General features: G+C 41.2%; 1 protein-coding gene across 1 annotated transcript in view; it reads left to right on the top strand.

The window, feature by feature from the left end:
* triob (trio Rho guanine nucleotide exchange factor b) overlaps window positions 1-22,731 on the top strand; it is a 106,929-nt gene that overhangs the window by 30,160 nt on the left and 54,038 nt on the right. The window contains exons 3-15 of the mRNA XM_019880019.1: window positions 1,357-1,431; window positions 2,692-2,806; window positions 3,693-3,885; window positions 4,979-5,083; window positions 5,203-5,673; window positions 9,259-9,381; window positions 13,568-13,759; window positions 14,210-14,341; window positions 16,008-16,238; window positions 17,444-17,566; window positions 17,783-17,974; window positions 21,194-21,363; window positions 22,204-22,378. Of these exons, the coding sequence (XP_019735578.1) occupies window positions 1,357-1,431; window positions 2,692-2,806; window positions 3,693-3,885; window positions 4,979-5,083; window positions 5,203-5,673; window positions 9,259-9,381; window positions 13,568-13,759; window positions 14,210-14,341; window positions 16,008-16,238; window positions 17,444-17,566; window positions 17,783-17,974; window positions 21,194-21,363; window positions 22,204-22,378 (2,297 nt within the window). The remainder of the gene's footprint in view (window positions 1-1,356; window positions 1,432-2,691; window positions 2,807-3,692; window positions 3,886-4,978; window positions 5,084-5,202; window positions 5,674-9,258; window positions 9,382-13,567; window positions 13,760-14,209; window positions 14,342-16,007; window positions 16,239-17,443; window positions 17,567-17,782; window positions 17,975-21,193; window positions 21,364-22,203; window positions 22,379-22,731) is intronic.

The following is a 22,731-nucleotide window of genomic DNA, read 5'->3' on the forward strand; positions in this document are numbered from 1 at the left end:
AAAAGCCGACAGTACTCGCTATAATCCGATGCGCCTTATATATGGTGTTCGTTACAGTCTCTTTATAGTCCCCATTTAGTTGTTTCCCTGTTTGCGTTCATATGCCATCTACTCGTGATTATTAGCAGGAACCACTTGTAACATAAAAGGGTTCTGCCCGACACTAATTGTCATGTGCATTCGCCAACACACACTCAAACAGACAACTACGTTGTGAGCTCTGCGCAGCCATTCTGAAACGATGATAATATCAAAAGCATCGTTAACTACTGACGAAATGAAGGAAGGAGGAGACAAGCAAAACTTCTAAGGATATTGAGCCCCTTGTAGATGTGAGCCCATGAGGTTCCTGTGCCTTTTTTGTTGAATCAGTTGTCTTCATAACGTTTGTGTTTCATTTACTGTTTTGTAATGCCATTTGTATTTATATATTGTATGTCTGTGTTCGTGACCAGTTCACACGGCTTGCCAATGAATAAACCCTGTATTTTTATGGACTGTCGTGCTTCATGCTCCATCCTGAGGGAGCTACATATGAATCAATATTATGATTTCTTGGATGTACTATTTTAAAAGACAAGCACGGACTCCAGGGACCCCACACAAGAAATACGACCTACCTACCTACCAACACTCGGACTGGATTTGCAGGATACCGATCCATGCAAAAATTTTTGTCACTGTCAAAGGACCTGTGACAAAAATGTTTTCAACTTTGGAAAATCAGGCTAAGGGATGTTGAAAAGCTATCAAAATATTTGAGAATGCCGATCGATAGACTTGAAATAATGATAAGGTGGAAAACTTGTGTTTCTGTTGAGTCCAAGCAACGGTCAGATAGACCAAGAGAATTCAACCACAACTGCCATCTCTGGGGGGAAAAAAAAGTGTGGCTTAGATTTTCTTGAAAGAAAAGTATGCATCATACAAATTCTGCCAGAGAATGTAAAGTACATTTGTACCCATTATAATCCCCTTTTTGGGAGTATATGACATGAGAAATGGATGGATGAATGAATGAAAAGATAACAAACTCAAGACTAATGTAATGATATATATGGAAAGTAGCCATAATAAAATGTCGCTAACAACAATGTTAAATGTGGATTCCACATTGATCCACAGTGCTAAGACTGGCATGCATGCGTGAGTGTGAGTGAAATATCCACCTTTCCCTCTCAAGTAATGCCAAACTGTTGGTAAAAATTGGCTCAATCTAAGCTGCCCGCATTGCGTTGGCCTAAATAAAAGCGTCTTATTAATTTAACTTTTCAATGCTCTGCAGGTCCTTTCATTTCTCGTTGTTCGTGATGCACCCTGGTCTTTCTGACCTCTTCGCTTATGCTCTTTGCTTAGGCTTTCATCGCAATGAAGACATGAAGGCCATTGATGTGCTTCCCATCCTCAAGGAGAAGGTGGCCTTTCTCTCAGGTCAGACACATCAGATTACCACATCATAGAATGACAGAACTGTGCTGCTTAAGCGCATGATGCTGCATAATTTGTTTTGTTCTCCAGAAGTGACTGCCTTATGCAAACGAGCCACTTCTAACCCCACACCGCTCCACCCCCGTCCTGTCGGACCAAAGTCGAATGTGCTTTCGTTACCATGACAACCAGGTGGTGGGATGAGGAGAATGTCTACTGATAGCCCAGAGTGGGATGGGGAAAAAAGTGTCTGAGAAAGAAAAGAGCAAACGCATTCTAAGATGTATTCTTATTTTCCATTCGCTGCAGTAGCACTTCATGGTCCAGTTGCCGAATTATGCTTTTAGTTAGTTAGTATGCATATCCGTGCATGTGGAGCTTGCAGTGGTAAGAATATTAAGGCTTAGTCGCTTCAAATTATATTAATTTTGATACTGAATTTACTTCATATTGGCACTATTTTTTATGCTTATTCTTTAAAAAATAATGTTGTCTTTATCAAAACATATCCTTGTATCTCAGGTCAAAATATCTGCTCTGTACCAAGAGGGAACTGTACAGAGTAGAGATGGGCATTATAACACTGGTCTGCATGAAAAAATGAACAAGAATGACATATACAAATATTTTCCTGATCAGTTTTTCACACGGGAACACTGCACTCTACTAACTTTTAAGCTAGGCTCCAAGAACAATACCTGAACTGCCAAGGGATTCATAGAGCAGACGTGATCTATTAGAGAACTCTAAAGAGGAGATTTCACCTTGCATTGCTGCGAGGATCATAGGAGCATATGGAGATAAACTAATGAGATATTTAGATCCTACACCTGAAATGTCCCTAGAAAATTGTGTTAGCGACTTTGTTTAAGCAAAAAATTTAAATAAACGATGTAGGCCAGTGTAATCAGTGAATTGATGAACTAATCGTTAAAAATGTTGTGAGTTCGGCAAGATATCTTGTTGATTAATCGTGTCTTGAAACAAGTCATAAGGCACTACTTTGATACACCCGGCAGAGGTGCTGGTCAGTGTACCTAAAATAGTTTGCTGTCAAGAAGAAAAACATGACATCACCTATGGGAACTTGAGCTAGATCCATGCACACCTTGACTCCTCCAAGCAAGAGTATTTATTCTGTTCAGTCCAACACTGGCATTGAAACAGAAGGTGGGAACGTTTCCCCATAGCTAATCAAGCAAATGTTCCATCCATCATGTATTTCAAATCTGGCATTAAATCTCTCTCTTGAAACATGCGCAGGAGGTCGAGACAGACGAGGAGGTCCTGTTCTCACTTTTCCAGCACGAAGCAACCATGATAGAATACGAGCAGAAGACCTGCGCAGGCTCGTAGCCTACCTGGCCACAATTCCCAGGCAAGAAACACACAAAGCATTTGTGCCTACATCCAGTAGACAGGAACAATCAAAGAAATATTTACAGTAAGCGTGGTTGCGGTGCTTGGTTGATAAATGCTCTATATCAGCATTCCAATGACAAAAGTGGTGGATTGCATTCACTGTGACGATAAACATCTCAACTTTAGGAGCTGTACGTCAGTATTCCTTTAGGCTTACATGCAAAAAAAAACCCAAAACTTTATTCTTAACACACCAATGGCACAATGCAAGTCTTAATTTGTCTTTCCTTACTTTTTTAGAGTTGACATGTTTTCAGATTTTTTGCTGTCCATTTCCTATAATTCTGTGGAGTTGAAGTATTCTTTCAAAATATTAACGTACTCATAGTGACTCTCGTATCATTTTGTATTTTTCTCATTTTACTCATTGTCTTAGTGAGTAGTTTCGGTTCATGAGTTTTGTTTTTTTTTTCCCTTGCTCTCTCTCTACATCTCCCTCTCTCTCTCTCTCCCCCCTCCCCTCGCTTTTCTATCGAGTCCTTTGGCGGCTGTGGATCTGTTTTCATAGTGAGGTCAGAGCGAGTTAGAGCAGGAGGCCCTGTGTCTGTTTTGCTATCCTAACTGGACAGATTCTGATTTAAACCTTTTAACACCAAGAAATTACCTTTTATGGACTTAAAAGGCAGTGGCACTCATGGTAAGTAGCGGTGGAAACGGAATGTTCAACTGTTGCAACTAGATGTGCTTTGGGATCTTGTAACTCCATTTACATGGTGGTATCTTGAGCAATAGAGCTTTGCCTTTTTGTTTTCTTACTAAGGAACTACAAATGTGACGGGGTTCATCACAAATAGGTGTATGAAAATGTCACGTGATTTCTGATTGTGTGATCTGTCCTGCAGTGAGGAGGTGGTCAGACATGGCTTCACAGTCATCGTGGACATGCGTGGCTCCAAATGGGACAGCATCAAGCCTCTGCTGAAAATCCTTCAGGAGTCCTTCCCTTCCTGTATCCACGTCGCCCTCATTATCAAGCCAGATAACTTCTGGCAGAAGCAGAGGACCAACTTTGGCAGCTCCAAGTTTGAGTTTGAGGTAGGGGGGTATACATGGCTGTTTAAAAAATGCACAACTACTTCACTTGACTGGCCTGGATTTAGTAAATTGTACATATGGACATTGTATTATTATTATTGACTTAAACGATTTTCTTTGAGCAAAGTTAGTTTCATATCAGTGCTAATTGCATTGCTGCTCAGTGACAGTGGCTCTGTTCTGTCCCATGTGGTCATGTGAGACTGGTATATTTAGTCCTGACCCAGTTACTATGGAAACTGGATATATAGGACATCATGTTGCATTTCACCCTAGTGGTGAGTTGGACGAGGGCAATCTCCTACTACTTGTTTAAGGTATATTCCCTAGTGAGGATCAAGCGGTTCGGAAAATGAATGAATGAATGAATGTTGCATTTCACCCTAGTGGTGAGTTGGACGAGGGCAATCTCCTACTACTTGTTTAAAACTAGCAGCTACATTGAAGTTGGCATGGAACAAGTAGTATTAACCCCCCCCCCCCCGTTTATAAGTCGAAATAACTAAGTATGAAAATCTAAATACAAGTGTAAAGTAGAAAACTGTGTGCTAAGTCTCTACGTATATATTAGTATATCAAAGTACCCAAGTTTAAGCCAAATTATAAAAATGTGTGCCCCATTGTAAGAGGCTAAACAACTAAATACACAAATGTGCTTGATTAAAAATCGGAAGGTATTGACACGTTTATGCCTGAACAAAACAAAAAGTTTTTTTCTTTCAATAAAAGTGATTTCATCAGCTGCTATTTCTACTTTAAAGTTAATACATACAAAATTGAGACAAAATAGGGCATTTGTTGTGCATTTTATCACTTATAAACCGTGCGTGTCTAATTCTTGGTTTGTTCCTCTGTCTCATTAGCGATGACAATGCCAGTTACATGAAGTGCCTGGAATGTTTTCACACCTGTCCAAACAGTCGCTGTGAAAATCCACACAAAGCTCTACATTCTTTGTGGTGGTGAAGTTTAACTGTGGGAAATATTTTGACATACAGTATTAGTGGTTTGTTTTTTAGGGGGTGTGACGTGGTTGTTGATTGCTGTCCTTTTAACCTTCATTCTGTTTCTGTATGCTTTTTGACCCCAACAGACAGTAATGGTCTCTTTAGAGGGTTTATCCAAAATTGTGGACCCGTCCCAGCTGACAGCAGACTTCGATGGCAGCTTAGAGTACAACCATGATGATTGGATTGAGGTTTGTCTGCTTTCTCGAACCAAAAACCAGCATTTAGTTCACACAAATATTCTGAGTTTAGATTTAGACTCACTCAACATATATTTCCAGTTTAAAAAAATGTTTTCATTTTTCCATAGGTGCGGCTCTCATTTGAGACCTTTGCCAGTGATGCAGCTCGAGCTTTGGCACGCCTGGAGGAGCTGCAGGAAACTCTGTCTCAGAGAGATCTCCCACGGGACCTGGAGGGGGCTCGGCGGCTCATGGAGGAACATGCGGCACTGAAGAAAAGGGCCACCAAAGCCTCAGTGGAGGAGTTGGACACGCAGGGACGCAGGCTACTGCAAAGGCTACAGTCCCAAAGTATGGGAAGCGGGACCGGTGTCGAAAGCGTGTATGGAAATCGAATTGGTGGTGCGAGTGGAGAATCCAATGATCACCACCATGGCTTCTACACGCATGCTGATGCTCACAACCTAGGAGCTAAAGTGACTAGTTTATTGGATAAGCTTCACGGGACGCGCCAGAACCTGCAGCAGTTGTGGCACATGAGGAAGCTAAAACTGGACCAGTGTTTCCAGCTGCGTCTTTTCGAACAGGATGCAGAAAAGGTCAGCATGCTTTTTTTGTACTTTCAAATAGGATGACATATCGTTACTGTTTGTATCAGTCATGAGATCAGTCAAATTTTCGCCAAATCTTCATGTGATTTCGGAGCTTCTGGAAGACATGACGTCACTGACCTCCATACATTTAAGCCTGTAGAACAGTTTTGATAAGCATGCTGGTTTAAGAATAAGACTACCTTTATTTATATTAGAAATATATTGCTTGCCTGATTGTGGTCCCTGCAGACAGAAGAGAAAATACAGTATTGTTTTGATTAGATACTGCTGGGTATGAGCAGTCCCGGAGTGGCCAATCTGGAGCACAGGAAAATTTCTGGTGGACCAAGCTGGATTATAGGCTGTTAGGGACTGCTATCACCACAATATTTTGTTATGAATGTTTTGATTTGACAGTTTTTAAGGTACTTGTTGCTGTGTGTCGATCGTGAAGTTAGCATTAATGTGCTAAGTAGTACACCCGAAAGGGTATGACTTGGTTTCTAACAGGGAGTGTCGTGGAAAATGCCTAAATGTTGCTGACGTAACAGCATTCACCCTGCTTTAAGTGTGAAGTGTCTTATCACATCTTATTTACACTTGGCCATTGGTCCCATGTTTGTCTTTTTTCAACCATTTATGGTTTCATACTTGTTCAAGTAAATGACTGAATGTGCCTACAAGATTTTGATCTTGTGGGCACATTCAGTTGTGATCAAATGCAATGTGAATATAACATGAATATCGATGTTAGAGGTAAGCCGTTTTAGATTGATACACTGATAAGTATAACATTATACATCTTCACTCTGAAGTTGTGAACTGAAATAGACTAGTATGAGCCATTAAACTCCTGGGCTGAAAATGAGTCCTGCACCGGCTCTGGGTATGAATATGTGTGTAAAAACAGTGGAAAATGTGAGTGACTGCATGTTTTTCATCAGTATTCCATGAGAGTCGAGTGGCATGCGCAGAGCTGATGAATGCAGCTATAAGCGCTGCGCAGAGCTGTGGGGAAATGCAGAGGCCTGCTGTGAAACGTCTCAGGGCTGTAATTTAACACGCATTTCCATACACCAAGCACGTCAGCATGAAGGGAGCCACTGACACTGATGCAAGATTGGAAGCATGGTGGACACGGTGCATACAGGTTTTGGAACGTACTTGCATTTTGGAAAACGCACACTTGAAATGTTATCACAACAATACAATAAAAAAATAATAATAATAACAGCACTGTGAGTAACGTGCTCTTTCTGGCATTTTAAATAGAGAAAATGAAAACGTATACATCTACACATACTGCACAACGTGCGTTTTTCTTCTACCTTTTGTGTTGCAAAATCATCTCTTAAGTTCTAATGCAAAATAATATTTTTGAAAATGCATACATCTGTACTAATCTTTACTTAAAACTGCAAAAGCAGGGAACTGAAATTTCCTGAAAAGTGCTTGAATTTGGCTCTTCGGCTCTTGTCCCATATCTCATCCCATAAGATCGTGCAATTGTCGCTAATGTTGTGTACAGCTTGTGCTTACTGTCGTTATGCTCCTGGTATCAGTTATTGTTATAGTTCGAATCTTCCGTAAAGCATTTCATTTAGCCACTTCTTAAGACAGGCTACATTTGGTCCATTGCAGGGCCTTCACCAGACCTCAGTCTTAAGGGGGGCATATAAAATGCATAGCAGGTCTCAATTATTACTGCCCTACAAACAACTGCATGCGTGCGTGCACGTGTGGCTTGAATGGACGTGTGCAAACACACATACCGGAATATGCTTCAAACCTGCTTTGTGGCATGATAGGCTGTTGCACATTAGATTCCCATCAATCAAACAAAATGCCATTGTTTCTTTAGATTTATAATGTCTTAGTGATAAACATTTCAACACTAGCATTTCTTAACCCAAAAATAGAACCTATGATCATAGGGGAGTTCTGCTAGTTATTCACTGATTCAGGTAAATGAGCTGTCTTCACACTAGTGTGTTGGCCAAATATCACCTGAGGCTGTTCTGCAGAACACTGTAGGAAATCCAGCTTTAACAAATCCAGCTTTGTTTCAGTGGAGTAATGTATAAAACAGTACACTCACAAGGATATTAATTTAACAAAACAAAAAGGCACTTCAGTCTTGAGTTTTCTTTCTCATAATTGTTTTCTTCTCCATCCTGTGTTCCCCCAAGGAACAATTAAGGAACTCAGTCAACTTTGCATAGCGTCTCCTCATACATTTGTTTCTGGGTTTTTTTTTGTTTGTTTGTTTTCTTTTGTTTTGTTTTTGCGTGGTGTGTGCGTGTGTGTGCGTGTGTGTGTGTGTGTGTGTGTGTGTGTGTGTGTGTGTGTGTGTGTCCAAATGAGCTATCAGATTTCCGATTGGCACTTTTATTAGACACTGAAATATATACCTGTATGTGCGGGCTTTGCACTGTAACCTTTAACGTGTGTCGTCATTGTCGTCAGCTCAGATTTGTAATCGTAACACACCTCTCGGTCTAATGACTTCAACCACAGCGGTGAGACACACACAAATTAAAGGGATATCTTATTGTTTGCTTCTTCAACTGGGGCTTCATTCCATCCCATTTTAGCGGCAAACACTTCTCTATGATACGCACTATTTAGGACCATCTTTCGGAATGCTTCTCGCTCCCAAAAAGCTATAATGACAAACCCACTGCTCTGTCCCTGCTTGGATGAGAGCTGTGCGCAGCAGCGGAGACGTGTCTGTGGATGTCTGCATGTCACACGAACTGGATCGCAACTTGAAAAAATATATATAACTGTTAAATACAAAACTAAGCTGCTACTGGACTATTTGACAAGGTAGTTGCACATTTGCATTATGTTTTAGCTTTGTGCCCTTTAAATGTTAATAGAACCAATCTTTTTCAATCCCGATCATGCTCCTCCCGTGGACTAGTGGCCAATGATGTGTCTTGGAGTCCTTAAGGACCTGGGTTCAAATCCAGCCACTTTGTGGTGGCACGGTGGACGACTGGTTAGCATGTCCGCCTCGCAGCGCAGATGTGCCCAGTTCGATTCTGGCTCTGGCTTTCCTGTGTGGAGTTTGCATGTTCTCCCTGTGCCTGCGTGGGTTTTCTTTGGGTACTGTTTACATTGTTTACATTAATGGAACATTCTGAATTGTCCCTTGACGTGATTGTGAGTCATGAATGTTTGTCTATCTGTGCCCTGCGAGTGGCTGGCAACCAGTTCAAGGTGTCCCCCGCCTATTGCCCAAAGACAGGTGGGATAGGCTCCACCACGGCCACGATCCTCGTGAGGATAAGCAGATTAGAAAATGAATGGATGGATGGATTTCTGATCACCTTATCGGATTGGGACATCCTTACAAATTAATAATCATCGTCCAAGTTAACATACTAGGACTAGGTCACCTTTTATACAACGATAAAATAAAAGTTACATTAAAATAAAGAATAATTTCCTGAAAATCGAGCCTCAAGTGGTGGCGGGGCACAAGCAACTTGGTGGACGGGCACGGCCCCCAATGGCCCACCCTTGGTGATAGGTCTGATCCATAGTGTCACCTAATTGTTTCTTATTCCCCTTTTTTGTGCGTAGATGTTCGACTGGATCATGCACAATAAGGGGCTTTTCCTCACCAGCTACACAGAAATTGGGGGAAACCACCAGCATGCTGCTGAACTCCAGACCCAGCACAACCACTTTGCAATGAACTGCATGGTAAGACGCTGCCTGTGTTGTGTAAATGTACACACACACACACACACACACACACACTCGGAAAAGCTGCAATCGCCAACCATCATCATTACTGTCATTCACAGTAACGAGTAACACTCCGCGCTCACACAAACACACACACAAACACACCCTCCTCTTCTCCGTCTTTCTCCCAAACCCTTCCTCTCTCTTTGGCTGTGACTTGCCACTGTGTCTGTCCTGTTATTCAGCTGTTTGCCACTCAGCCTCGCTCTGTCATATCTTATCACAGCTCTGTCCCCATAATTGACCCATATTGCCAGCCTGCCCCTCCCAAAGCGGTGTGCTGCTCTTTGCTGCCCCTGTTGCAGAAGCCAGTAACAAACTACTCAAGGACATGAGACTGTATTGACCCTGCGCTCCAACACTATTCTGCTCTGCTTGTTCACATTTCAAAAAATTCAGAGCCTAATGGATATCCTCAGTGCAACCACAGAGTGTAAAATCAATGTTGATCATGCATTTTGAGCAATCTCATGTTTGTGTTTTAATGTTTCTCACATATGATCTCATGGGCCACAACGTTAGGTACCACTGCAGTAATTCATGTATGATGCATCCATGAGATCAAATTCAAGCCAAGGAAAGCATTCTCAAATCACTTTGCTCAGTTTGTCTTGTAATCATCTGCATGTACAATACACAACATAGAGTTAAATTTCTTATATTGGATTTAATCATAATCATAAACACGCCACTCAAGATGTTCATATGTGTTGTGTTCTAAAATCATTGTCTCCTTGAAATTTGAAGTGTTGAAAGGTTGCTGAACTTTTAACTTTTCATCACAAGCTAGAACATCTGCACTCTTAATGGTACAGTCACTCTCTCGCATTAAGATTGAATTAAGTAGTCAAGCTGATGTGCGTTAGGATATGTTGCTGGTCTATAACTGTGCATTTGTCGTACTTTTTGAGAGGTAGCACTTTTGAAACCACTCTTGTATTGAATCACGTTAAAATGTGCAGGTAAACCGAATTTTTTGGAGGTGTCAATCAAACCACTGGATTTATTTTCAACCATTGCTAATGGCCGAAGGGGCAAGCAACAGTGCCTAAACCCTCCTGCTCTATTATGACTGGCGTGAAGGTACCCAAGCCAGTGAGCAATGTCAGCTTGAGCCCTCTCCAGCAAAACTGCCCAAAGCCAGTTGAGTTAACACTGTGGGTCAAAATGAACCAATCGCTCCTGAGACAACAGTCGGACAGATGGGCCTGCAGTGTAAACGTGTTCATATAAGAATAAAACACACACACAGGCTCGTTCAAAGTGACCACCCCTTCTCCCACAGGAAGCCGTGTTTCCCTTTCCTGTGGCCTCCATGACTGTATGGAAACAGTGGGCGAAAGAACAATGCGTGAGCAAGTGTGTTTGTTTTATGTTGTTACTGAAGCTAAAGCAAAACGACAATAAAATCACTGATGTTTTACAGTTAATACTTTTAGAGTCACACAAATGATTTGTCATTATGAGCCAAATAGATATGCAGCACAAATCTTTCGAATGTACAAATTTCGGTGAGACTAACAGCAGTTCTTTAAACCTTTGCCACTGACACATTTTAGACATACTGTAGAGAAAATTGAATGTAATGGAGGAAGACTTTGATAGCATTCTTTAACTGACATAGATGTGATGGGATGTCTTGTGAAAATTTCCAAAAGAAGTTTTCTGTCAAATTGCAGTGCCTTGGCAAAACAACCCCCACCCCCTTCCATCCCCACTCAAAAAAAAAAAAAAACATGCTAATGTTTGTCCTAAATGTCCAATTCTTTAGTTCAATTACAACACAAGTAATTGTGCTTTCTGAATGCCTCGTTGTCTCTGTCTTCTTACATTTCCCGCTTTGACTTGACCCCTGCCCTCATCAGGTTTAAATTAGGAATACCGGCTCCCTCTCCCTACCGCAGCCCTCTCTTGATCCATCAGTTTCAGATTAAGCCTTTACCGCCGGCTGCTTTCTCGTCGTCCAGCCACTGTTATTTAATCTCATTCATAATGTCTTACAGATGGTACAAAAGGCCTTCAGGTGCATTGGTTGCAACTTGGGAACTCTATGCCCCTGTTCCTCTCTTGATGTCGGTGTGCATGTGTCCTCAAAGCCTTTCCCCCCCCCAAGTTTCCTGCAGGATAATACCTTGAAGCCACCATTCACAAGATCGCTTCTCCTGGGATGTTTGATTTGTAAAATTGTATAATAGGATTAAAGTTCCTCTATGCACTGCTGTTCTTTGCCGACTGCTGTGTGTTTGAGGACTGTTGGACTCCTCAAGTGCTCATGTGAGCTTAAGCTTTAAGCATACTGCTGCTTCACAACATCACGCCGAGTGCAGCATGGTTGACACCCAGTAGCGAGACTTGTCTTGGCTGTAAATCTGTCATGCGTAACATTGCATTTTGTCCTAACATGAGAAAATCTGTTCCCATGCTTTTCGGTTAAGAACAGAGCGCAGCACTGAACCCAAATGGCTTTATAGTTTTGATGAAAGCTCATCATTCAGGAAGCAGAAACCGCCCTGTCCCTCTTTGGGGGCTGTTGTCAATATTTTGTTAATCTTTCCTTCCCATTGTGATCAAGACAAGAAAAGTAAGAAGCCTAATATGCGCCAGGAGCAGTAATTGAATCGAATAATAGGCTGTTACCAGTGTGTTAATTAGTGTTCGCTGATCTGTGCGTGCCTATCTACACACAACAGCTTGAATCCTAGCTCTTAAAAAAAAAAAGACATTTGAGGGGTATTTTTTTTCTTGTTACTCACATGGGGGAATGTGTCCCATGTGGATTACTTGTCCACAAATATATATGCAAACATGCATGGAGAAGAATTGACTTGAACTCCCTCTCGTTTTGCTTTGCGCTGTGAGATTCCATTTGTGGCGTGCAAAATAAATGCCACATACTTTAGGGTTTCCACCTCCCTTGGGTGCACGACTTTTTTCTAGTCCCTTTCTTAAAAATGCTTGAGTGTCAAGCTTGCATTTACAAATGGTAGATAATTAAGGACTAAAATAAAACGTTTGCATTAATGTGTGCGTAAAAATGGTTTTCCTTCTTGTTTATACCCCTCTATGTTTTTGTGTTTCAATGGAATCATGTAAAATCACTTTTAGACATAGACTTCAGAAATATCGAATTCACGGCTGCTCTTAAAGTGCTCGAATTTTACCTTCAAAAAGAAAAGAACAAGAGCCCAAAAAGTACACTTTTTTTATCAGAAGCACAACATCACTTTCGCTCAGGGGTGCCCAGCCGGTAGATCACGGACTGGTCCCAACTCGATCGCCACAGGGTTGTGTGTTATTACAGTAATATTATATAAATGTGTGTTAGTGTACACTGCACCCCAAGCATCTGATGAGTTTCACTTTAACAAAAAAAGAAGAAGTTTTAAAAAAATGAAATAAAAAAAGCAGGTCACCTTTAACCTACAGTGGCGCTTGATCTACATTACTGGCAGTTATTAGCGGTCAGCAGTCTGCAATTGCAGCTTGCCATCAGAGCTGTATATCTGTTTCATTTTTATTATTTTCATTCAAAGTTTCTTTCATCTGCAATTTGCCGCTGGCACTGGCAAAGAATGGGAATCTAGAGCGCCAGGAGAAGCATTTTAAAACGGTACACGCAAGCTCTCATAGTGTTCATGCTGTTAACACTGCAAAAGTGCGTCCAATGCCTCTGTGTCAGGCCTCCACTAAGCAAGGCAGTGATTTCCTTTTCACAAACTCACTTGTACCTACTTTATTTTCCTGTTTTGTGTGTGCGTATGTGCGCGTGTGTGGTAACGGGTCGATTGGGGGAGATTGGCTGCTTGAAAAATCAATCTTCGGTCAAAAAAGGTTGGGCACCCCGATTTTAGCTGCAAGGCACAGTTAAAGTGGACCAGATAAGCAAACATGACAGGACTCAATATGTGCTGATAGCAGCTGTTGTTTATATTTTACTTACATAGCCTTGATTGTGCAGCGTTTTAATCAAACAGCAGTGTCCACTCTATGTTGTGCCATCTGTTTTCCATCATGATTGATTCAGAATCAGAATACCATCGGAGACGGCACAAAATACTCGTCCACAGTCATTCCTGTCAAATTATAAATGTCATCCAAAGCTTTGCTTTCTTACGTACTTTCTCTCTCTCCATGTTCACAGAATGTGTATGTGAACATCAATCGGATTATGTCAGTTGGAAACCGGCTCCTGGAATCAGGCCACTACGCCTCCCAGCAGATCCAGCAGATTTCAGGCCAGTTGGAGCAAGAGTGGAAGGCCTTCGCTGCAGCACTGGACGAACGCAGCACCCTCCTGGAAATGTCTGCCAGCTTCCACCAGAAGGCTGACCAGGTATACACATGCACATGCGCACATATACACGCGCACGCACACGCACAGTAAGCTAGCTATATGAAAGTCACAGAAAATTTCCATTTGTGTGTTTGAAGGCTTCGAACTTATTCTGAAAAATACACACAAAAAGAAAACAATAAAGCTGACTGTCAGATGCTTGCATGATGGAGAAAAAAAAAATTATAATATTTATATCAGTTGCTAAAGTTTCTTTTTTTTCATTCCCTCGTCTTGATCACAGCTAAACTGTATCCGAGCAGCGCTTATGTTTGGAGAAGTTATCAGACAGCTGAGCAAGTATTCTCAGTCCCAATCAAACCAATGTCAAAGTGTGTTGCCGACTGTTAAATATTTGTGTGGAAGTATGTACATAGAAAACAACAATATTTTACTCTTTCTCTGGCTTAATTAATTGCATACGACTTGTGTTTTTTTTTCTCTCCTCAGTACATGAGTAAAGTGGAGCCCTGGTGCAAAGCGTGTGGTGAGGGAGAACTGCCCTCAGAACTTCAGGACTTGGAAGACACGATCCACCGCCACCAGGGCCTATATGAGCACGTTACTACCGCGTACTCCGAGGTCAGCACACAATATTCAGACCCGGTGGACTGAGCTCAAAAAATGCAAGCAGAGATACTATGTAGGCTACAACTGGCACAAAGTGAAATCATAATCACCTATAAAAAGATAGGATAAGTCATGCTAAAATCAATCTTCGGTCAAAAAAGGTTGGGCACCCCGATTTTAGCTGCAAGGCACAGTTAAAGTGGACCAGATAAGCAAACATGACAGGACTCAATATGTGCTGATAGCAGCTGTTGTTTATATTTTACTTACATAGCCTTGATTGTGCAGCGTTTTAATCAAACAGCAGTGTCCACTCTATGTTGTGCCATCTGTTTTCCATCATGATTGATTCAGAATCAGAATACCATCGGAGACGGCACAAAATACTCGTCCACAGTCATTCCTGTCAAATTATAAATGTCATCCAAAGCTTTGCTTTCTTACGTACTTTCTCTCTCTCCATGTTCACAGAATGTGTATGTGAACATCAATCGGATTATGTCAGTTGGAAACCGGCTCCTGGAATCAGGCCACTACGCCTCCCAGCAGATCCAGCAGATTTCAGGCCAGTTGGAGCAAGAGTGGAAGGCCTTCGCTGCAGCACTGGACGAACGCAGCACCCTCCTGGAAATGTCTGCCAGCTTCCACCAGAAGGCTGACCAGGTATACACATGCACATGCGCACATATACACGCGCACGCACACGCACAGTAAGCTAGCTATATGAAAGTCACAGAAAATTTCCATTTGTGTGTTTGAAGGCTTCGAACTTATTCTGAAAAATACACACAAAAAGAAAACAATAAAGCTGACTGTCAGATGCTTGCATGATGGAGAAAAAAAAAATTATAATATTTATATCAGTTGCTAAAGTTTCTTTTTTTTCATTCCCTCGTCTTGATCACAGCTAAACTGTATCCGAGCAGCGCTTATGTTTGGAGAAGTTATCAGACAGCTGAGCAAGTATTCTCAGTCCCAATCAAACCAATGTCAAAGTGTGTTGCCGACTGTTAAATATTTGTGTGGAAGTATGTACATAGAAAACAACAATATTTTACTCTTTCTCTGGCTTAATTAATTGCATACGACTTGTGTTTTTTTTTCTCTCCTCAGTACATGAGTAAAGTGGAGCCCTGGTGCAAAGCGTGTGGTGAGGGAGAACTGCCCTCAGAACTTCAGGACTTGGAAGACACGATCCACCGCCACCAGGGCCTATATGAGCACGTTACTACCGCGTACTCCGAGGTCAGCACACAATATTCAGACCCGGTGGACTGAGCTCAAAAAATGCAAGCAGAGATACTATGTAGGCTACAACTGGCACAAAGTGAAATCATAATCACCTATAAAAAGATAGGATAAGTCATGCTTGGCTGCAACAATGATTGTTAATTAGTAGCAGGGATCACAATTTGATATTATGTTAATTATTCTTGTACTAAAGACAATGTTGGCTTATTCGCTAAATGAGAAAATTGCAGACAGTAACAGTAAAAATCAAACAGAAAATCTCCCATTTCAGCAACCAACTACATACTATCACAACAATAAAAATTGTTGCACACTTTTAAAGACTAAATAACAAGTAGCTGATTGCGGATGGTTGTTTTGGGTAGCCGTCATAATAATAGTGAGGGTTTTTTTCTACGCATCTCAAATTACATCTCACCTTTGTCAGGTGAGCCAAGATGGCAAGTCTCTCTTGGACAAACTCCAGCGACCTTTGACCCCAGGGAGCACAGATTCCTTGATGGCATCGGCGAACTACTCCAAGGCTGTACACCACGTCTTGGACATTATTCACGAGGTGCTCCATCATCAGAGGCAACTGGAGAACATTTGGCAGCATCGCAAAGTTCGCCTTCACCAACGTCTGCAGCTGTGCGTTTTCCAGCAGGATGTGCAGCAAGTAAGCAACACTCACATTATTAGATAAATGCAGCAATTTATAATTGATGAGTTGCTGTCTTACTGGGAACGGTGAGCGTTTCAGTACCGGAGTGCAGAGTGCATGATATGGAGGAAGACTTATGCGCTTTCTCCTAAAGGGAGATCATCTGTCGACTGAGCAAATCGCTATGAGACAGTCTCAGTGGCCAAGCTCTTACATCAAAACTACTCAGTTAGTGTGCGGCACCTTCTCTCTTTTCTACCCTTCGGGCATGAACTCTTCTGTTGCTCGCTACCCCCTCCCACTCTCATCCTCAATCTCTTTTATGCAGCATCTCAATGAATCTGGCTTGCACGTCTTCGATCCTGCCTGCTTCTATTCTGCCACATCTCTATTCTGCCTCTCATCACCCTTCTCTCTTGGTAGTGGTTTCCATGGCGATTCAGTTTGCTGCCTCATAGTGTAGGGGGCTTGGGGGGAACATTGTGAGATGTCTCTTCTGAAAACATTGCCCGAGTCTTTGAAAAAATTTCCTATCCTCAGCCCATGTGTAGTCGCAATGGTTCTCTAATCGTTCAAGTCAGTAAACAAACATATGAATTTGATGTGGAAACGTAGATGTCACATTGCTGTATGTTGCTTGAAATGGAAGCATACTCATTTCAAAAGAGATGAATGCATTAGGAAGAAAAGCAAATGAAGCAGGGGCAAGCACAGGACATACAGTTGATGACATCAATCCTTGAAATGTAATGGCTTTCAGCGCCATTGCAGTCGGGTGCACCACCTACTGGTTTTAAAACTGCACTGCATTGTTACAATGTAGTTTGTAGTTTAAACCCATATGCTGCAGTCGATGTAAATAAGTTTATATAACGCAACATACAATTTTACAAAAATTGTAAAAGTATTATTCCTGAATATTTATTTTACTTTCAACCACTCGACATGTTCAGTTGCATCAGTGCTATACATACACATATAGTTCTTATTTTTTTCTTTGTATTTTTGCCCTCTATGGACAATAAAAGCGGTATTGTGCTATGACCAAAACATAAATATAAATCTATATAAATAAAACATGAATTGGAATATTTCATATCACACAATTTTTATGCTTTGTCTTTGATTTAAAGATGACAATACACAAAAATCTACAAAAATTGTAGAAATTGTAACACATGGGTTTTAAAATGAAATGTATGTCCACTGTGTGTTTTAAGGTGCTAGACTGGATAGAAAACCATGGTGAGGCTTTCCTGAGTAAACACACTGGCGTCGGAAAGTCTTTGCACAGAGCACGAGCGCTGCAGAAGAGACATGAGGACTTTGAAGAGGTCGCGCAGGTGAGCTTGAACAGTCCACGTTCAGCTTTCAATCAATTTTTCTGTTTGTCTATTTAGCTATTTATGTCTGTCAATTCAAATGAAACTATTGTTAGATTAAATGTTTGTCAGAAACTGTGCTATGTATAATAATACATCTATCTTGAAGTTGGTTGCTACCGATTTTCCAGACAGTCAAAAGTACATGAGTGATTGTCCACAATCTTCATGTTACAGAACACCTACACGAATGCTGACAAGCTGCTCGAGGCAGCAGAGCAGTTGGCTCAGACCGGAGAATGTGACCCAGAGGAAATTTACCAGGCGGCCCACCAGCTTGAAGATCGCATCCAGGACTTTGTGCGACGTGTCGAACAACGCAAGGTTCTGCTGGATATGTCTGTTTCCTTCCACACGCACGTCAAAGAGGTGTGTCCTGTTATCACTCTTTCTTCTCACAGTTTCGACCCCTTCACCTCCATCCATCCATCCATTTCCTCATTTGTGTCACGGGTCAGCTGGAGTGTATGCCAGATGACTGTGGGAGAGGTTGGGTTTACCCTGGACTGATTGCCGACATGCATTCACATTTACATTCAACACAGAGGGGTAATCAGAGTCTTCGGTTAACCGAAAAAGCCTGTTTGAAATGTCATAGGAAGCTCCGACCAAAGGCAAGAGTCAAACCCAGAACCTCAGAGCCGTGAAACAGATGTCTGAACGCTTCAAGTGTGAAATGCCAAACAGTTTCATAGTATTGCCATTTCTCACTGGATTCAAGAACAAAATGTGGGTCTCTCCAGCATTAGCTAATATTTTATATACGCTGTCTGAAGAAAATCAAATGTAAATTCTTGGGCAGAAAAGCAATAACGACGTTTTCACAAGATCATAAGACTCTCCATCCATCTGTAACCATGCTCTCAGAACTCAGACCTATGCCAGTTAAATCCAACTAACAAAATGGTATTTTGCATTTCTGAGATTCTATATGGTGTGACAACAAGACAAATTCATTTTTTATCACACGGTAAACGCAAATCTGTGTTTTCTGGTTAAAAAAAAAAAGCATTGGTAGCGTGGTACGTGTCTCTGGCCCAGATCCAAGAATAATAGTAGTACTAGCATCAATATTTACACGTCAAGTATAATTGCATGCTCTGAATTTGTGCTGTTGTTGCTAGTTAACAGTCAAGCTGTCTAGAGGAATGGTTTTTTTTTTCTTTCTGACTAAGGCTATCTCCTCCAGTGGTCGTATCAATGATGCACATCACACATTTAAGTGTCCAAATTAACCTTTTCACACTGACAAAGTACCCTGCTCTGCATGTGTTAACGCTAGACCCTGTTTTCATAAACCCATAAAGACAGGCAGAATCACAGTGTTAACGAAGCTGAGTCTTTAATGTCCATATGGACTAATCGCCTTCATCCCATCTGTCAGCTCACACCAGTGCAGGTCAGTGTGTGTGTGTGCGCGTGTGTGCGGCTGTGTGCACATACCTGTTGGTGCGCATAGGTGAATGATTCCAACTCGTTTGCAGCTATTGGATGCTGTCCAGCAAATCTAAACAATTAAAGTTGGAATCAAGTACACAGATCAAGTTATGGCAGAAAAAAAACCCATATCTCGCCATTCATTTTCATGACTGTTGGTCGTCATTTTCATCACTGGTGACCCAGAGCCTATCCCCGTACACAACAGCGTGTGAGTTGAATTTCTCCTCGATGGACTGTAATTTGGAAAATAAAATGACTGAATGTCCCAAATATTGTTGAATAAATATATGGTGTTATTTTACAGAGTAGAACGGGTACTTACACATTTGACTCGATCAAACACACACGGTATCCGTATAATTCGTGTTTTTAGGCTATCATCAATGAGTCGACTCACCACGATGACGATAGTCGGCGAGTCGTTCATGTCTGTATTGATGATTTGTTGCTTTGTTTGCCTCTTGAAACCGCTACTCCTGCTGGCCTGTCTGTGACGCACAGGCGCCGTCGTCGTAATCCAGAACAGCACACAGGCTCAGTCACGGTCTATCTCCATTCCCACACTCACGACCAAGAACAGAGTGTTGTGTTTATGAACTCATAAATAGGGACACTCAAAGTAACAGAGCGTGACATATTTGCCACAAGCCCTTAAAGGCAACGCATAACAATAAAACACATAATCCAATTTGGTACAATATACTATCTTACGGTGCTATTTTATTTGTATTTTTTTGAGGTACATACCTCATTTTGATTATGTAGATCAATTTACTACTTTTACTTGATACATACTAATGAAGCAAAACTAAACATTTTGTATCAATACGAGGTTCAACAAAAACATTAAAAACCAACACAAGGTTTATTTTAGTTTTCTTTAGCATAGTAGATTTTCCAAATTATACTCATCTGATTTCACTACCTTCAACATCCATCCATCCATTTTCTGATCCGCTTTATCCTCACAAAGGTCGCAGGGCGTGCTGGAGCCTATCCCAGCTGTATTCGGGCAGGAGGTGGGGGAAACCCTGAACTGGTTGTCAGCCAATCGCAGACCTTTAACATTAAAAAAAATGTTTGGTACCCGAGAAGAGTGAAATTTGTTTACAAATATTTCCTTATGTATTTATAGTTTCATCGTATTAGTCCAATTCTGCGTTGTGTATATACATTTTTTGCTCCATTTTCAGCTAAAAATTTTAAATTTGAGTTGCATGATCATTTATAAGCATGTCGGGAATGCTGATACAAGCTGCAAACTTTAATCAAAGTTGAATTTCCTATCATCTTAATTCAAATCTTTATCATTAATTTCTAGATACCAATTCAAGATGGAAGCTTAATGATGGTTATACAAAAGCAGCTGCTAACTGGTGCAATATGCTGTGATTTACAAATGATCTATTAAGTTGACTAAACGCGAGTATTAGTCAGCGAGCAAATTAATCTTTTGTGAATACCCAAACAGTTTTTTTGTATTTTCTGACATACACCTTCAAAGTCGGGGCAGAATTCTCTTAACGGCTCCCAGTATGATTCAGATTGAAAGCGCATACCAATCAAAAAATGCTAATCTCATTGACGAAAGGGAGATATTCTATTTGCTGTTTATCTCCCATTAGATTATGAAAATGTAATCAGTGTCGCGAACAGTGAGTGTACGTCGTCGCCCACAAGAACGTGTGTCCGAATGCGAAGTAATATGTACAGAATGTTACTCGGGGGAGGCGACAGCAAAGGTTGACGAGATTTTGCAAAGGCATTGTGGGTGTTAGACGAGCAGCGGGTGCCAGCCAGGATGTCTTTGCCAGAGCTTTAATGTGCCCAGCCAAATCACCCAGATGGCTAATCTGTTACAAAGATGACCACTGACAAAACACCAGAGTGGAGCAGAACTGGTGGGATTTAGATTCCCCCTTGGATCTTCTCTGTGTACATTTGGCAGCTTGCGTCCCCTTGTACATGTGTTCACCCCTCCAGCATGTTTATACTGACACTTCCACAATATAAACTGTGCATTGTGTCACATAGTGGACAATATGGTCCTATTTTTAGTCACACTTGTTTGATTTTGCAAATACAGCTACTTGTGTGCCGATGGTGATGCATTTTCACTGGCTCGACTTTTTTTTTTTTTTTTTTAAGCTGTGGACATGGTTGGAGGAGCTTCAGAAGGAACTGCTGGATGATGTGTACGCAGAGTCTGTGGAGGCGGTGCAGGATTTGATCAAACGTTTTGGTCAGCAACAGCAGACCACCCTGCAAGCGACTGTAAATGTCATCAAGGAAGGTGAAGACCTCATACAGCAGCTCAGGTGAGCATCACTCTCATAAGCCACCAGAATAGCAATGTGCAAAGAGGGTTTGAGCTCAGGTATTTTTTCTGATTGCCAACAAATTGTTGATTTTATTCTTGAATGGCACTTGACTTAACAATCACTGCGAATCAGCATTATCCAGTATGAAAATGATTGAAAATAATCTCCCCTCACATAAAAATGATAGTAACGTTTCCATTGGGAGTCACTGCAGTATCAAATATTGTGTACCGTATATCTGAAATGGATTTTACTGACAGCAATGGAGAGGCACAATTCTACAACACTATAAACTGCAACTGATACACGGTATATGTAATTTTGCAATATGTTAACCATATTTGCTGCATACATTTGTAGTTCGTTTTAGTGTAGAATATAATTTTACTGAAAATGAAGGTGAATAGCAACCATGTTTGCTGGGAGTTTTTTGAGGGGGGGGGCACAGATTTATTTTAAAAAATGTATTCAATGAATTTCATTCAGTCAAAAATGGCATTACTGTCAACATAATATTCTGTTGCACAACCTTTTGGAGGCAATAAAAAAAAAAAATCTCTCTTAATGACTGCACCTGCCTAAAGGGATTTCGGCCTACCCCTCATGAGTTAACTGCTCTAGCAGTCCAAGGTTTGATGGGTGATGGATGGACGGTAAGCATATTAAACTAATGCCTTTGAACCTCAAAAATTAAAAGATAATATCCTTATCAATGCTAAATGGGGTGCTAATTATGTTTTTTTCCTGCTGTTATTGAACAATATTCCAACAGTGAATTGGAAAAACAGCACTTTGACACATCTGAAGTTCTTGTCTTCACCCGACTTGTGTTCGCAGAGACTCCGCCATCTCCAGCAACAAGACACCCCACAATAGCTCCATGGCACACATCGAGAGCGTGCTGCAGCAGCTGGATGAGGCCCAGGGCCAGATGGAAGAGCTTTTCCAAGAGAGGAAGATCAAACTGGAACTCTTTCTCCAGCTTCGCATCTTTGAGAGGGATGCCATAGATGTAAGGAGCCGTATGACGGAATTTGATTTCTTTTCCTTCACCCTCAGCTGCTCGAATACACACAAGAAGAACCAAATAATCAGATGAAACAAAAGATACTATTCTAATGATGCCCTCCTTAAATAATTCAAATCCCACAGTGTTATTTTCCATTTCTTATTATCATCATGCCGCTAAACCAACATCCTGCTGTGAGGGACCATTATTTAGCTGTTTGGAGGATAACTGAGCCTTGAATGTTGCCACTTACTCACAAAATGTAATTACCGGTAGAACCCACACACCAAAAAACCTTGCACTACATTTATGTTATTGTACATGCATTAATAACTGAGTGTTTGCCTTGCGCTACA

Source organism: Hippocampus comes, unplaced genomic scaffold (genome assembly GCF_001891065.2).
Source record: "Hippocampus comes isolate QL1 unplaced genomic scaffold, H_comes_QL1_v1.1 scaffold135, whole genome shotgun sequence".
NCBI classification, from domain to species: Eukaryota; Metazoa; Chordata; class Actinopteri; order Syngnathiformes; family Syngnathidae; genus Hippocampus; species Hippocampus comes.